At 40.5% G+C, this 17797-nt stretch overlaps 2 protein-coding genes across 4 annotated transcripts in view; one reads left to right on the top strand and one right to left on the bottom strand.

Annotated features, from left to right (window-relative positions):
* Positions 1-1522: 1522 nt before the first annotated feature.
* Positions 1523-16977, bottom strand: DIMT1 (DIM1 rRNA methyltransferase and ribosome maturation factor). 2 transcript variants are annotated; one of them, XM_004058800.5, is made up of 12 exons: positions 16723-16977; positions 16301-16374; positions 15068-15154; positions 11856-11917; positions 11682-11775; positions 11547-11596; positions 7498-7621; positions 6969-7061; positions 5950-6014; positions 5198-5261; positions 3883-3989; positions 1523-2051 (listed from the first exon to the last, which is right to left on the bottom strand). In XM_004058800.5, exons 1-12 carry the CDS (start codon positions 16799-16801, stop codon positions 2009-2011), a joined length of 942 nt encoding a protein of 313 aa, XP_004058848.3. In that variant the 5' UTR covers positions 16802-16977; the 3' UTR covers positions 1523-2008. The 2 variants fall into 2 exon arrangements, with proteins under 2 accessions (XP_004058848.3, XP_018868928.2); XM_019013383.4 differs by having other exon boundaries at positions 1625-2051; positions 16697-16960.
* Positions 16776-17797, top strand: part of IPO11 (importin 11) — a 224248-nt gene continuing 223226 nt past the window's right edge. For both annotated transcript variants that reach the window (XM_055367578.2, XM_055367577.2), the window contains exon 1: positions 16776-17132. In XM_055367578.2, the coding sequence (XP_055223553.2) occupies positions 16776-17132 (357 nt within the window). The remainder of the gene's footprint in view (positions 17133-17797) is intronic.

Raw genomic sequence — 17797 nt, 5'->3', positions numbered from 1 at the left:
CCTTCACAGGAGCCAAAGGGGAGCTATGAATAGAGGGTCACATGAGCCAGATTCTTTACTGTTCATAAAACCCAGAGAGTAGTTGTGAAAGATCCTAATATAATTGTGAAAAGCTCTGTAAACATGAAATCTAAAACAAATGTAGATTTTCACAATATGCTTATTAATAAATGAAGTCTATGGAATAAGTTTTAGAGATAATTTACTTCAGTCACCTTTGTTTTGGAAAGGACTCAGGTTTTCTTGCAGCTGTAAGACATATTCTATTTGTGTTTATTTCAAAGGGAAGAGGAGGGATGGAGAACTGTTACAATTGACCTTGCAAAGGATATTTAAAAAAAGGTAGTTTTTGAGATTAACCAACTTTCAAAGGGCAATAAAGACATGTGAATTTGCTCATTTTAAAGCACAACAGATTAGCTTCAAATTTATTATTTGCATTGGATGGGTACTGTCTTTGGAAAGTCTCCTTATAGACAAATATGCTGCCTTACACTATGATGGCTTCATTCTGATCAGGTATTTTAAAAATTAGTGCCAGAAAAGATACTGGAGGTACGTATAATACAGTCCTTCAGCTTTACAGATAGTGAAAACTGAAGGCCAGAAAAGGAACTAAAACTCAGCAGTTCATAGGGGTAGAGGGAAATAACCTGAGAAAGCCGAGTTAAATCTTAAAATTTTTACTATAAGGATAGAGATGATACAAAGTGAACTTTGCAAAATAGTTTTGTGAAATTAAACAAAAAAATCTACTCTTATGTATATTTCATATTTGTTTACCAAAAGCAGCTTGATGCCTTTGTTCTGGATTATACATTAAGAACAAGCATTATTTTAATTATGTAGTAACATTTACTATGACTTTGAAGCCAGATTTCAAAATCTGGCTTTGTTAAATTAATTGGAAACACTCCTTCTATTAAGTTAGGTATTAAAAAAAGCCAAATATCAATAAAGATATTTTTATTAATTTTTTATAGAAACAAAATAGCTACTATAACTCTATTATAGTATATTAACAGCACTTAGTATTATATTGATTTAAACATAGTAGCTAATAAAACTTGTTTATGACATCTATTGAAATTCTCAATCTGACAGTTTTAAAATAACTTAAAACTAAGCACCAGGTATATGAAAAAAGAACTGGAAATTTTAATTGTCCAGAAATCATAGGAATACTGGGAACCTATAGTTATGGGAAATGGCTGTTTTTCTGAAGTTGAAACCAGTTTCAATTACAAAACCCTCTGAAATTTTGCTAAGCCTATAGTTATCTCCCTAAGAACCATAAAAAAAGATAATTTTATTGTTAATTTCATTCCAGTTTAGCTTCCTCATTTTACATGTTGGGAGTCATGCCCTTTAATATGCCTGGCACTGCACGGTGGCAGTAGCAGACTTGGGCTTACCCAGAACCCTAAGTCTCTGACGCTATAGGATAGCGAAAGAGGTAGGCAATCGTAACAGACACTGTATAGGATAAATAGGGAAGAGAATGAGAGAACCAAAATAAAAATAATTTAAGAAACAATTGTTTTACTGTACATGTGAATAACAAGAAATGGTACGGGGAATGTGAATAACACGAAATGGTATGGGGAATGTGTGACTAGTGAAGCATATTTTAACTTTTTTATTACTGGAGGAACAGAGCTAAAGGCGTAAAGAAGGCCTTACAGTATATAACAGTAAATAGAAGAGTAACATCTTTATACAATAAACTGTTAGAAATGATAAGTGTAAAGTTGTGCGTCTCTGCGGCTCCTGAACTTGAAGATTATTATGAATAGATTGGACCAGCATTATATATTAAAAACTTTGATACTTAGAACTTTCCAACTTTAAAATTCAGAATCATAAATGGTGACAACAGTAGTAGTATTGAACCAAAAATAGTCAAGTAAATAATGTCTCAGTAAAGGAAAAGCATTATCTTCTCAAATACAAAAAATACAAAATTCATTTCTTTTCTTGACCTTGAAAATTTCTGTTTTCCAAATACCTAGGAAAAATGAATACCTTCTGCATTGAATCCATGTAGCAATCTGAAAAAAGAAATCAAAATGGAATGGTACTGAAAAGCTAATTTGTAGCACATAACGGTATATAGTTCTATACCATTAATACTAAAACATGAATACAGCATGCTTACAGAGCCCACCCACTCCTAATACTAGTTATTAAAGAAACGTTACTGGCTGGGTGCAGTGGCTTATGCCTGTAATCCCAGCACTTTGGGAGGCTGAGGCGGGTGGATTACCTGAGGTCAGGAGTTTGAGAACAGTCTGGCCAACATGGTGAAACCCCGTCTCTACTAAAAATACAAAAATTAGCCTGGCACGGTGGCACATGCCTGTAATCCCAGCTACTCGGGCGGTTGAGGCAGGAGATTTGCCTGAACCTAGGAGGCGGAGGTTGCAGTGAGCTGAGATTGTGCCACTGGAGTCCAGCCTGGGTGACAGAGCAAGACTCTGTCTCAAAAAAAAAAAAAAAAAAAAAAAAGAAATGTTATTGTCTGACTAAATTTATAAGATATGTATTGGTTAAAACCATGCCATGTTGGTGCCTCTTTCATTATAGCCTTTATGTCGTAATGAATTTGACTAAAATTATCTTAGACTTTCATTATCCCAGGCCTAAGAACTCACTGGCATTTGTTTCAAGGTAACTGAACAAGAAGCTGTTTGGAATTGGCAGAAGTCAGATGAATAACCAATCTTACATGCCCCTTCTTCCTCTCTTGAGCTGTTGTTTATATTCAAATTAAATACACATTGTTCCTCTCTGTAGATACCTATGTACTTAATAGATTCTAGTTAGTAAACTGCACATGCCCAATAACTTTGAGGAAATTTAGTGAAAATGAACAAAAAGAGAAAATATTTCTCTTTAGACCTGAGGTTATGTTTAGGCTGGCCCGCAGAAACAGGTCCAGATAAATTTCTAAAAAAGCAAAGTAGATATTTATGAATAGTATTCAATGCCTAGGATTAACATCTAAAATGACTCAGTAGTACTGCTAGCCAGCCAACAAAATATAAACTCCATTTGTCTTAGTTATATAGAACTGTGTTTCCAGCTTAGAAAAAGTCAAACCAATGACTTTTAGAACAATCTACTCTCATTTTTTATTCAGCCTCTAGAACATGGAAGCTTTAAAAGTGAATTGGCTAAATAGGCAAGACCTTCTGAAAGTTAACATCTTAATGATTAAAAACAGTAAGTACAGGTTAGTAATTACCTGGGTAATTAATTGAAGCCTTATTCTGTTTTCATAAGACTTACTTGGTTAATTCAAGCAAAACAAATTTTGGTCTAAATTACCTAGATAATTATGACAGCTTTTTACTTGAGAAGTGTAGAACTTGCCTCAGGCTACAAAACTGTATTATTACTAAATGGATAACCAGGTAGGATTCTAACTGGCATTATTGTATGCTTAAGATTGATTTAACAACAGCTATTCCCACTAAGGAAATTTTAAAAATCAGATCCAGTTACATGTATTATGATTTTTCTACCTTATGGACTATTTTGGAGGGATAAGCTATTAAGACTAAGACTATGAATGAGAGTTGGGGAGGGAGCAGGAAGGGAGGAACCTGCACACCACATTGGAACCTGCACACCACATTAACACAAAGGCAATCTTCTGGCTCGGACTGTTCTTCACTACTGTTCTTAAAGAAAATGTTCATTCTGCTGCAGCTAACTAGCCTCCATCTTCTACACCAAATACTATTCCATGCCATGGAAGTGCTATGCAATAACTCTCCAAGGTAGCACCTTATACCGCTTAAAAGCCTTTAAAATCTCTAATCTGAAGGTGTCACAGTAAAGAAATGTAAACACTTAGGAAAACAAAAATGTAATTACCTGATGAAGTCATCTATGTCCATGGAACGGGCCCGTTTGTCACTAAAACCTGTGCTGGTCAGGATTTGCTGTATTTTATCTGCTATGCTGAAATCTTCTGGTATTATCTATCAATATAAGATTCAGAATAAATGAACGACATATCTTTAATGAGGTCACCTTGACTCTTTTTTTTAGTTCAGTAAGTCATAAAATAGTCACCTTTAATATATCTGTTAATGAGACTTTGGAAAGCCTGATTTTTACATTAAGACTTGGATCTCTAATTAAAAGTGGCTGATCTTTATTAACAAAAACTTGGAATACCCTGAATTAGTAATCCTGTCTATATTAGCCATTTTCTTCTTTAAAATTCTGAAATAGTTATTAGTTTCAGACTTCACAAATAATTACAACTGTAAATTAAATTTTAAAGCAACTGTTACTCCTTTCAAAATAATGCATTTTCTTCCTACAGATTTGACCTTAACCACCTCATTTTTCTCAAAGAGGTGACCTGCCCAAGCCTTGGGAATATTAAGGATTTTACACTTAATTCACATATTTTATCCAAAAGGATTTTACACTTAATTCACATATTTTATCCAAATATTTTTCTTAATCTAGCTTAATATTTTTCTATTATACTTAGGCAGATTATCTAATGACTTTTTGCCCATAAGAGAGAAAATGGAGATAGTATTGTGATACATTAAACCATATAGGTTCTGAGTCATAAAAAATAAAAAGAAAATTGGCCTTTCTCTCTGTTCTGTCTAATTAAACTGGAAGCTAAAAAAGTTAGCAAACATCACATTGCACACACTGTTACACAAATGATACGCATGAGGCTCACAACCAGAAATCTGCTATTGAGCCATATGAACTTTATTCTATTTCAATTTCTGGGTATTAAGCTTACAAAGAAAGTAATAACTATATTTGTAACTGCTATGTGAGCAAGAAACAAGACATGGTCACAATTCAGAGGACAGTAAACTACACAATTATTTTAAGTTGTGCAAGCTACACATATCTACAGCTTTGAGGAACCTGTAACTGCTGAATCTGATTCTTGTTATGGCTAAAAACAACTGTCAGTAGTTAAGAGGACAGGGTGGAGTAATCAAAGTTGCTCATATCTGTTTCACAGGATACACAGCAGCACTGACCTGTCAGAATTCAAGTCAAAATTGTGCTAGTTATACATTGTACACTGTCTTTTAAGGATCTTATGGAATGTACAAAATAATCTCATGCTAGATCAACAAGAATAAAAATGGACATTTTAAAAGAAAACAAATCAATGAAACTGCAGGAACATTTTCTAACTTACAATATTATGGACTGAACAGTGAATTCTGTAGTTTTTTTCCAAGAGTTGTTGCACTGCACTTGATCTATAGCATAAAGAAGTGATGCCACTGTTATTATTCCAAAGTCAGAGTAATTTCTTACTTTTTTAAACTTTTTTTTAACTAATACATAAGCCATTTAAGCAATAATTTCATTTTAGATGAAATTAAATCTATATTCTGTATGGTGAAATTAAGGAATTTTAAAAGTTGTTGAATATTTAAACTTATGAAGCAAACACTAAATATATTTAAAGTGCAAAATCCTAATACCTCTTAAATTCTTAGAGAAGTTCTAGACTCTCCACAAAAAATCCCCTAAAAAAAAAATCTCCAAGCCCTGTAAAACTGTATCTCACCTCTCTTTTACCCTTGAACCCCAAATTGATGAGCTGCATTTTCCCAGCTTAATTACATGACACATATCCTTCACAAGTGTAGAAGGGGTCTATCATCACCTCATTTTTCCAACAAAAAACTAGAGCAGATGTATGGTCAGAGTTTGGGAGTGTTTTCCTGTTTTGCCAAAAAACGTGATCTGACTCTCAACTCCAGCAAACTTTCTTCATTAAGTTCTCCTGCCTCCCAAGCTCTAAAGATAGTTAAAAAGGTGAAGTTTGTCTGGACCCATAATCTTTATGCTTTAGGGTAGCTGCTCAGGAAAAGGACCAAATTCTAGCATAGTATCTGGAGCACTGGCCCTTTATACATTAGAAATTAGTGTAATACTTACTTAAATGCAGCAGAGAGTGTCTTGTTTTTCCTAACAAAGGTTATCCTTACTAGACCATCCCATTCCTGAAATAGAAGATAGACATTTTCTTCAAATTACAAACTTCTTGTTCTTGTCTATGCCCACTAGGTATTATTTTGTCTTTTAATATATACAATTGAAGGAAACTTTCTAAAGTGAAGAAAATGTTCTGTAATCTTGATCTGGCTGGCACACACATGCAAAAGTAAGACATACATTTGATTTTTGCACTTCGGCGCATTTCACTGAATATGTCTTTTCCTCAGAATTTTTTTTTTGACAGTCAAAGCATGACAATTTTTTTTTTTTAATTTGAAAAAATAAAGCCAGGCACAGTGCTGCATGCCTGTAGTACCAGCTACTCAGGAGGCTGAGGTGGGAAGATCGCTTGAGACCAAAAGTTCAAGTCCAGCCGAGGCAACATAGTGAAACCCCATCTTAAAAAAAGAAAGGGAAGGAAAAACAAAATGGTCCCACATCTGAACAAAGAACATGGCGTTTATTTAAATCTAAGTATCATTTTGAAAAATAAGATTCAAAACAGACATGACTTCAGATACTTCCTGTGTAACACACCTAAACCTCCTTGAAGGAGTTATTGACAAACCACTCCATTTACCACCAGTTGACCACACACACAATCACGTTTTTCTCTAATGTGGCTGTAGTAAGGTTTTATATCAAGTGGTCTTCTTTCTTGTTTTTAAATCTCAAAAAACAATTACAATGAAAAGATGTTACCCATAATACTACTTAAAACAACTATTTTCATTTTACCTTGGTTTTCCTAGTTTTATTCCTTTTGAGACTGGTTCTCACTTCAAAACTACCTTGCATCAAATTATTCCATCTACTTCAGCACAGGGATGTGTCCTAATTAACATTTTCCTATGTTTGAATGTTTAGGTTGATTCAATATTTTTCTGCTGCTATAGACACACATCTTCCCGCCTGGACTTTTTTTTCCTTTATTGAATGAGCTAGTATTTTAGCTTCACCTGAAAATTGATGGGTGGTGGTGGATTCTTAGGTTCTATCCTTACAACACTGGATTCCACCTTGGGCGGTGGTCTGAAGTTATTCTTTCCCACCTGTTAATGAAAAAGTATTTAAGTAGTACTCTCAAAGGCAACTTTTATTTAGTAACCAGAGATGCTATCCTCACAGAAGGCACAACTGGATGCTCAAGGATGAATTAAGCTAGATTATTTCAATAATAAAAATCACTGGCTGGGCGCTTTGGCTCACACCTGTAATCCCAACACTTTGGGAGGCCAAGGCAGATGGATCATTGAGCCCAGGAGTTCAAGACCAACCTGGGCAACATAGCAAAACTCTGTGTCTACAAAAAATACCAAAAAATTAGTCAGGCGTGGTGACGCACACCTCTAGTCCCAGCTACTCCGGACTCGAGAGGATTGCTTGAGTATGGGAGGCAGAGATCGCAGTGAGCCACTGCACTGCAGCCTGGGTGACAGAGTGAGATTCTATCTCAGAAAAAAGAGATAGAAAACAAAATTCACTTACTTTCATTAGATGGTCCACACGTGCCAACAGCTGTGTATTAATTGAGAGTCTGCAGTATAACTTATCTCCAGGTTTTGCAACCAGTCGGAGGGCAAATTCTCTTTGAAACATAAGTATAGCACACCTGAAAAGAAAGCAGAAGGGAATAAGGAAAATGGTCATTGTCAACTATAAATGAATTTTAACTGCAATGAATTTTCTTGGGAGAGAAATAGCAAAGCATTGGCAGCTGATTATAAGGTAGGAGAACACATTCAGCCTTTTTTTTATTGCCACAGAATGAGAGAGCTGGCTTTGTTTTTATAATTGCTGTACTCCTCATGGTAAGATAGCTTGCAAATATAAGCCTTTAATGACTGGATGAGATGTTTCAAATCAGCACTAGTCCATCACCTCTTTTATGAAAACAAAGTGAAATAAAATTGTTTCAGTAGCAGTAATATATTTATGGGGTAGCAAACGCCTTTAAGGAAGAGGTGAGACTGAAGAGGCAGATTGTGACGTTCAATGTTTCCTTGATTTGACGGGTTAAAAGATGTAGACTTTTTTTTTTTTTTGAGACGGAGTTTCGCTCTTGTCGCCCAGGCTGGAGTGCAATGGCGCAATCTCGGCTCACTACAACTTCCGCCTCCCAGGTTCAAGTGATCCTCGTTCCTCAGCCTCCCGAGTAGCTGGGATTACAGGCACACACTACCACCCCTGGCCAATTTTTCTATTTTTAGTAGAGACAGTGTTTCACCATGTTGGCCAGGCTGGTCTGGAACTCCTGACCTCAGGTGATCCGCCTACCTCGGCCTCCCAAAGTGCTGGGATTACAGGCATGAGTCACCACGCCCAGCCAAAAGATGTAGACTTTTTATTCAGCAGGCAATGGGGAAGACTTTGTAGGGGTTAACGAACAGAAGAGCATCTTCAAAGCTACACTTTGACATTCAAACTTTTGACAATGAGTCACACTAAAAATACATTTGGCATTGCAAGCCAAGCCACAAATGTCTGTATGTGTATGTGTTTATATTGTATTTCAAAACAAAAGTTTCATGAAACCATAATCACCTGGACTACATGCAATGCCCTGTGATATATTATTCTATTCCGTGTGATTACAAAAAAAAAGAATGGTCATGACTCATTAATTTTATAACCACTAGTTTTTGACTTGCAGTTTGAAAGCCACTAGTATATAATGTAGAAAGTGACTTCAAAGTTCATGGAAGTATTGAGTTAAAAGATAAAATAAGGCTGGTGTGGCGGCACACACCTATAATCACAGCACTTTAGGAGGCCAAGGCGGACAGATCGCTTGAGCTTAGGAGTTCAAGACCAGCCTGGGCTGAACATGGTGAGACCCCTTCTCTAAAAAAAAACACAAAAATTAGCTAGGCATGCTGGTAAACCCCTATAGTCCCAGCTACTTAAGAGGCTGAGGTAGGAGAATCATCTGAGCCCAGCCCAGGGAGGCTGAGGTTGCAGTGACCTGAGATGTCACCACTGTACTCCAGCCTGTCTCAGAAAAAGAAAAAAAAGAAAAAACATAAACTTTATTATTCAACATAAGCTCCATCAAGTTCAAGACACTTTTGTAAGTGATGATACCAGCATTTTAGTCTATATCAAAAAAACTGAGGCTCTGGGGAATTTAGCCATGTCACTGCAGTTTTCTTTTTTTCTTTTTTTTTTTTTACATTATTAACTGAAGAAAAAAGAGTGCCCTTTCAAGATTTTTTAAGACTGGGAAACGAAAATAAATCAGAAGGGCTGGGCACCATGGTTCATGCCTGTAATAATCCCAGCATTTGGGGAGGCTGAGGTGGGCAGATCACTTGAGCTCAGGAGGGGGAGACAGCCTGGGCAACATGGCAAGACCCATCTCTAAAAAAAATACAACAATTAGCTGGGTGTGGTGGCACATGCCCGTAATCGCAGCTACTTGGGAGGCTGAGGTGGGAGGAATGCTTGAGCCCAGGAAGTGGAGGCTGCAGTGAGTGCAGATCACACCACTGCTCTCCAGCCCGGGCACCAGAGCAAGACTGTCTCATAAAATAAAAAGAAGTCAGAAGGGGCCCAATCAGGACTGTAAGGTGGATACCTAACCATTTCCCATTGAAACTCTCGAAAAATTGCCCTCGTCTGATGAGAGGAAGGAGTAGAAGTATTATGATGGAGGAATCTCTGGGGAAGCTTTCCCGGGAGTTACTCTGCTACATCTTAGCTAACTTTCTCAAAACACTCTTGTAATAAGCAGATGTTTTCATTCTTTGGTCCTAAAGAAAGTCAGCAAGCAAAATGCCCTGAGCATTCAAAAAAAAACTGTTGCTATGACCTTTGCTCTTGACTGGTCTGCTTTTGCTTCGACTGGAGCCACTCCGTTTCTTGGTAGGCATCACTTTCACTCTGCTTTGTCTTTAGGATCACACTGGTAAAGCCATATTTCATCTCCATTACAATTCTTTGTAATTCTTTGAAGAAATGTTTCAGGATCTTGTTTTCTTTTTTGACAATCTCGCTCTGTTGCCCAGGCTGGAGTGTGGAGTGCAGTGGCACAATCTTGGCTCACTACAACCTCCGCCTCCTGAGTTCAAGCGATTCCCCTGCCTCAGCCTCCCGAGTAGCTGGGATTATAGGTGCCCACCACAATGCCCAGCTAATTTTTTTATTTTTAGTAGAGATGGGGTTTCACCATGTTAGCCAGGCTGGTCTCCTGACCTCAAGTGATCTGCCCGCCTCAGCCTCCCAGAGTGCTAGGATTATAGGTGTGAGCCACTCCACCCAGCCATGTTTCAGGATCTTGATCCCAGTTATGTAAAATTTCCACTGGAAGCTCTGCTTTTATCTGCAGCTGATTTGAGTACAATGTTTTTTGTTTTGTTTTTTCATAAAATCTTTCAGAAAAGAGGGTATGACAGTTTTGGCATCTATCAAGTACAAAGTTTGTTTAACTTTGATTTTGCAGTCAGAATTGTGTAAGCTAAACCAACTGTGATGTCTACGGTGTTGGCTATTGTTTGTGCTGTTGAATGCTGTTCCTCGTCACTTAGGGAACAAACAAGATGAATGTTTTCCCACAAATTGATGTGGCCAGTCTGCCACTGTAGGCTTCATCTTCAACATTGTCTCAGCCCTTCTTAAAATGAGTTATCCATTAGTAAACTGCTGATTTCTTTGGGATATTGTCCCCATAAACTTTTTTTTTTTTTTTTTGAGATGGAGTCTTGCTCAGTCGCCAAGGCTGGAATGCAGTGGCGCGATCTCGGCTCACTGCAAGCTCCGCCTCCCGGGTTCACGCCATTCTCCTGCCTCAGCCACCCGAGTGGCTGGGACTACAGGCGCCCGCCACTATGCCCGGCTAGTTTTTTGTATTTTTAGTATATGCGGGGTTTCACCATGTTAGCCAGGATGGTCTCGATCTCCTGACCTCATGATCCGCCTGCCTTGGCCTCCCAAAGTGCTGGGATTACAGGCGTGACTCCATAAACTTTTTGTAAAGCATCAATGATTTCACCATTCTTCCAACCAGGCTTCACCATAAATTGGATGTTTGTTCTTACTTGAATTTTAGCAGAGTTCATGTTGCTCTGATAGGGGCTCTTTTCAAACTGATGTCTTATCCTTCTCAGTGCCTCACACTTAGATCCTGCTCAGTTAGTACAGAGTTTATTTTGGTGCAAAAAAATTTTGAAATCCATGCATAGTTTTTTTCATAATACACATTTTCCATGAACTTTTTGAAGACCTCTTATACTAGAGACCAGTTAGGAAACCACTGCAATTGTCTAGACATAAGGTAATAAAAATTCTAACCTAGGCTTAATGGCAGGAAGATTCAAAAATAGGGAAAGGCTGTCTGGTCTCAGAAGCAGGACTTCCAGCACACTACCCCCAAATAACCTCTCAATTAAAAAGAGAGAAAGACCTCCATACAAATCAACATTTTCTACAAAAATTCTTCAGTAGTTTTTCAACTGACCTGACTCATTTTTGGCTATGTTCACCACCTGAACTGTAAGTCTTTCAAAATTTGGCAGTAACTCTAGTCTTTTGTCACAAACCTGAAAAAAGGTCGATGTAGCAACAGCTTGAAGACAAAAGGCGAAGAGATCTGTAAGAGAATTAACTAGTTATTTCTGGGAAAGACACATCAGAGGAACAGTTAGTATGATGTTCCTGAAAATGTGAGGACATACCTGATACGGCAAATTTGCCACACAAGTATCAAAGAATGGCAAATCTGTTTTCAACACATCACCCACCAGTACTTGAAGTTTGCTGGCCACAGGCCTGATGAGAAAAGAAGAAATGTAAAAAGAATGTTGTTTCATGAGATTGAAATGCACTTTAATTCTATTATGTATACTCACGTGCCCTGAACTCTTTTGTGAAGTTCAGCTACTAGCCTTGGGTCAAGTTCACAAGCAACCACCTAATTAAAAAAAATAAAAATTATTTAGGTTAATTATGGAATATAAATCTTTTATTGTTATCCCAACAGGAACTCTTACATGATTTATGTGACAAACTTCTTCTCCCATTTCTACCATCAATATTCCTTTAATTATACTCGCATACTTCAAACAACAAACAAAAATGGGCCGGGTGCAGTGGCTCACGCCTGTAATCCCAGCACTTTGGAAGGCTGGGGTGGGCGAATCACGAAGTCAGGAGTTAAAGGCCAGCCTGGCCAACATGGTGAAACCCCATCTCTACTAAAAATACAAAATATTAGGCCAGGTGCAGTGGCTCACGCCTGTAATTCCAACACTTTGGGAGGCTGAGACAGGCAGATCACCTGAGGTCAGGAGTTCGAAACCAGCCTGGCCAACATGGCGAAACTCCGTCTCTACTAAAAATACAAATTTAGCTGGGTACAGTGATGGGCATCTGTAATCCCAGCTACTCGGGAGGCTGAGGCAGGAGAATTGCTTGAACCTGGGAGGCAGAGGTTGCAGTGAGTCGAGATCACGCCATTGCACTCCAGCTTGGGCGAGAGACAGAGACTCTGTCTCAAAACAAAAACAAAAACAGAAACAACACAAAATATTAGCTGGGCCTAGTGGTGGGCGCCTGTAATCCCAGCTACTCAGGAGGCTGAGGCAGGAGAATTGCTTGAACCCTGGAGGCGGAGGTTGCCATGAGCCAAGATTGTGCCACTGCATTCCAGCCTGGGTGACAGAGTGAGACTCCATCTCAAAAAAAAAAAAAGCCAGGTGTGAGGCTGAGGTGGGTGGATCATGAGTTCAGGAGATTGAGACCAGCCTGGCCAACATGGTAAAACTCTGTCTCTACTAAAAAATTCAAAAATTATCTGGGCGTGGCAGCACGTGCCTGTAATCCCAGCTACTCAGGAGGCTGAAGCAGGAGAATTGTTTGAACCAGGGAGTCAGAGGTTGCAGTGAGCCGAGATCGCGCCACAGCACTCCAGCCTGGCAACAGAGCGAGACTCCACCTCAAAAACAAACAAACAAACAAACAAACAAACACCACCACCCAGAAAAGTAGACAACCAGATTATGTGAGAGTTCTACTCGTATAATCAATAGAATCATGTTTCATCTGTCTCCATGCTTTGTAATTCAACAGATGATGAAAAAAATACACTACATGTCTCTGCAGTCAGTGTTGTTAGAGAAGAGCGTCCAATGCAATTGCTCTTACTGTTAGTATGTCACATCTACTGAGATACACAATACATGGCATAGATAACTTCTCAAGTAAATGAAAATGGATGTCAAATAAGGCCGAAATTGAAATTTTATTGCAATTTCAGCTGAGGTTTCACTGACTTTTTATTTTTATTAAAAAATAATTTTTTTTAAGAGATGGAGTCTCACTCTGTTGCCCAGGCTGGAGTGAAGTGGCGCTATCATAGCTCACTGCTGCCTCAAAGTCTTGGGCTCATGGGATCCTCTCACCTCACCTTCCTGTGCAGCTGGGACCACAGGTGTGTACCAGCACACCAGGCTAATTTCCTTTCTTTATTTTTTATAGAGACGGGTCTCTCTATGTTGCCCGGGCTGGTCTCAAAACTCCTCGGCTCAAACAATCCTCCCACCTTGGCCTCCCAAAGTGCTGGGATTATAGGTGGGAGGCACCATGCCCAGCCTTTTTATTTTTTATAGAGATTGGGTCTCGCTTTGTTGCCCAGGCTGGTCTCAAGCTCATAGCTTTAAGCAATCTTCCTGCCTCAGCCTCCCAAAGTGCTGGGATTACAGATGTGGGCCACAGCTCCTGGCCCTACTTCTATATAGACCCTGTTTACATGGTAAACAATGTGCTTCTTACTCTGTTTGGCTCCCAGATCTATCTTTATTTTTATTTTTATTTTTTGAGACAGGGTCTCACTGTGTCACCCAGGCTGCAGTGAAGTGGCAGGATCACGGCTCACTGGAGCCTCAACTTCCCAGGCTCAGGTAATCCTCCCACCTCAGCCTCCCTGCTAGCCAGGGCTACAGTCATGCACCACCATGCCCAGCCAATTTTTTGGAGATGGGGTTTCACCATGTTGCCGAGGCTGGTCTTGAACTCCTAGGCTCAAGCCATCCACCCACCTTAGCCTCCCAAAGTGCTGGGATTACAGGTGTGAGCCACCATGAAAGGCCCTCCCAGATCTATTATCCGCTTTTCTCTGCATCCTATAGATAATGCAGTCCAGCTCCCTTACCTTTCAACTTCTGGTTGGAATTGGCCAGTGAAAGGCACCAGCATTATAGGGTACAAAGGGGAGGCGTTGGGTATTTCCTTCCTAATTAAACTCCCTGTTGAGGCTGGGCATGGTGGTTCATGCCTGTAATCCCAGCACTTTGGGAAGCCGAAGTTGGCGGATCACCTGAGGTCAGGAGTTTAAGACCAGTGTGGCCAACATGGTGAAACCCCATGTCTACTAAAAATACAAAAATTAGCTGGTGTGGGGGTAGGTGCCTATAATCTCAGCTACTCAGGAGGCTGAGGCAGGAGAATCTCTTGAACCCAGGAGGCAGAGGTTGCTGTGAGCCAGGACTGCATCTCTGCACTCCAGCCTGGGGAACAGAGTGAAATTCCCTCTCCAAAAAAAAAAAAAAAAAAAATTCCCTGTTGAAATACCTAATGTGGTTTCTGTTTTCCTCACTGAAATATCTCATATTTTCCTTTTTTTTTTTTTTGAGACAGAGTCTCACTCTGTCACCAGGCTGGAGTGCAGTGGTGCAATCCTGGCTCACTGCAACCTCTGCCTCCCGGGTTCAAGTGATTCTCCTGCCCCAGCCTCCCAAGTAGCTGGGACTACAGGCACCTGCCACCACACTCGGCTAATTTTTGTATTTTTAGTTGAGATGGGGTTTCACCATGTTGCCCAGGATGGTCTCAATCTCTTGACCTCATGATCCACCTGCCTCGGCCTCCCAAAGTGCTGGGATTACAGGCGTGAGCCACCGCGCCTGGCCGAAATACCTCATATTTTCTAAGACAAAATTTCCAACAAGGGATCAGGAGTTACTACTAAAATAATAGCAATTAGTTAAAACATATTTAGATTGTAAACCAACTGAGCTTGCTAACATAGTCATTTGTGATACCAAACATTAAATCCCCTTTTTACCTTTTTTGCCTTTTCTAACAACTTTACAGTCATGTTGCCAGTTCCAGATCCAACTTCCAGCACTACATCAGTTGGTCTTAAGGCAGCCTAAAAGCAAGCACAAACACTTTAGCTCTTCTGGCAACATCAGAACACAGAAGTTAATTTACACCTGAACATCTTTACTCATATGTGTTCCGATAAGAGCTCTTAATCTGACTCCATTTTTAGATTTCTTCATGATCTACGTGGTTAACAAAATTACCTCAATAACATTTGGTGCAAATGAAAATCTAAGACCTCTCCTAACTTGGAGGAATACTGTTCAACTTTAGGAGTCAGAAAAGCAGGAACAGCATTTCTGGGATTGGCATTCTGCTTTCTATCTGGAAATATTCCAATAGCCTCTTGTTACCTTCTCTGTTCATATCAACAAGTTCAAATGGGAAAGGACTATAAGTGTTGGGCGAAGATTTTTCAATTTTCAACCCATGTATGGTTTCAAGGATGCAGAAGAGCAGAAACTGTACACAAAATTGAATGTCTGCACACAGTTGTAATATTATATGGCCACAGCTTTCATCAGATGCTCAAAGGAAACTATGAGCTAAAAAGGTTAAAATAGTACATGACCCTTCTTTTTTTCTCAGTTTTCAAATGACACGAAGCCTGACAAGATCCTTTAACTATGTAATGCTCTTTCTACAGCTCCAGGATGCTTTCCTTGCTTTTAACCGTAAGTGTAATCTGCACCGTGTGTATTTCACTTCCTAACACCCAATCATCCATAACCATAAGAGAACATCAATAACTCAGAAAGCAGTAATACTCCAAGCAATTTATATGTGGTACTAGCATACACCAAATAATTTATATGTAGTACTATATGTTTTTCTGGGGAACAAACTTTCTAATGTGTGGTTTAGACATAAATAGATGGAGTACATAAAAACTAAGTGATCAAAAAGGTGATTAGAAATAGAAGAATAATTATCTTGAACAAATACAAATGTCCAGCTATAAAGTAGATAATCCACAAAAAGACACAGAATTGGGAACCAGGAGAAACTCAGACCCACAAAATGAAGCTTATCATGCAGAAGAAAGCCCAAGAATCCTAGACAATTATTTGATTCATTCAACAAATATTTACAGAGCATCTAATTTACGGCAGGCAGACTTTCTGCGCTTATGTATTCATAGGAATAAAATTAATAAACCAACAACTCTCTCCCTTTCCTCTTCCACACCCACCTTATCGATAATGCTGTTAATAATGAGAGGATTTTTCAAAATGTGCTGCCCAATCCCCGTGTTGAACATGAGTCCTGTAAGAAAATACGAAACAGCATTAATTTTCCTACTGAGATTAGATATTAGGCAGTCCCAGAGAAGAAAGCTGCATGGGTAGGGGGAAGATTTCTGCGCCAACCAGGGCCACGAAACGTCACGCCAGGACTGACAAACTCTTTATAAGTTCATCCCTCCAGCTGGAAAGGAAGTCAGCGGCGACGCTCAGGGCCTGCGGCCGACTCGGGGACCCACCCCTGCCTTCCGCGCTCACGGGAGCGCGTCCTGACCGGCCTCTGCCGATCAGGTCTTGGTCCGCACCCCAGGCTATGTCCTGCCGGAAGACCTGACCCGACAGACCCCAGCTTCCTCGCGGGGATCCGCACCTCCAGCGCTCTTCAGCTCCCGGCGCTGCTCCTGCCGCCCGCGGCGGCGGCCGATGGCCCCCGACTTGACCTTCGGCATCTCGGCAGAAAGCGGGCCCACAGGCCCGGGACGTCAAGGAGGACCAAAGACGGCTAGCGTGAGAAAGCCACCACGTGGGGATCGCCGCCACGCGCCGCCCGCACCACTCTGGCCCAAGCGCCGGAGGGGCAAGGGTCCGCCCCCTCCCGTACGCTCTGAGCTCCTCCTCCAGAAAGAGGGCGGACCTTGGAGCCCACTGACTGCCGGGAATTGGAGTCACAGAGGGAGGAAGGCCGAACCGCGGGAGCCTACAGATCCCAGAAGACACCGCGCTACCGAGGATTGCAGTCTGGAGTTGGAGCCCTTGTCCCAACCAGGGCTGGATAAGAAGGTGTTGGTGTGGTGTTCTTGGTGTTGCGAAGGCTGTTTAAGTTATATGATGAGGTTAAGCCTATGGATGTTTTAGTAGCCCAGGTTCTGGGATCGCTGAGGTCCAAAGAAGTATTCACGTGCCTCGCTCCTGTTTTCCTGAAGCTTGTGGGGGTGGGAAACCCGGGATTTGGGGATGAGCTTGCTCTTTTGTGGGAATGCATTTTTTGCTGCTTGCCCTGGGGAAAAGAACTGCGAGAATGGAATTAACGTCTGGTTTCGCTAGGGCTACTGGTTGCTTCTATTAAGAATAGAAGAGCCGGGCGCGGAGGCTCACGCCTGTAATCCCAGCACTCTGGGAGGCAGAGGCGGGCGGATCACAAGGTCAGGAGATCGAGACCATCCTGGCTAACACGGTGAAACCCCGTCTCTACTAAAAATACAAAAAATTAGCCGGGCGTGGTGGTGGGCGCCTGTAGTCCCAGCTACTTGGGAGACTGAGGCAGGAGAGTGGCGTGAACTCAGGAGGCGGAGGTTGCAGTGAGCCGAGATCGCGCCACTGCACTCCAGCCTGGGCGACAGAGGGAGACTCCGTCTCAAAAAAAAAAAAAAGGAATAGAAGAATAATTATCTTGAACAGATACAAAGCTCCAGCTACAAAGTAGATAATCCACAAAAAGACAGAAT

This window comes from Gorilla gorilla, chromosome 19 (genome assembly GCF_029281585.2).
Source record: "Gorilla gorilla gorilla isolate KB3781 chromosome 19, NHGRI_mGorGor1-v2.1_pri, whole genome shotgun sequence".
Taxonomy (NCBI): Eukaryota; Metazoa; Chordata; class Mammalia; order Primates; family Hominidae; genus Gorilla; species Gorilla gorilla.
This window is presented reverse-complemented; position numbering and strand designations above follow the sequence as displayed.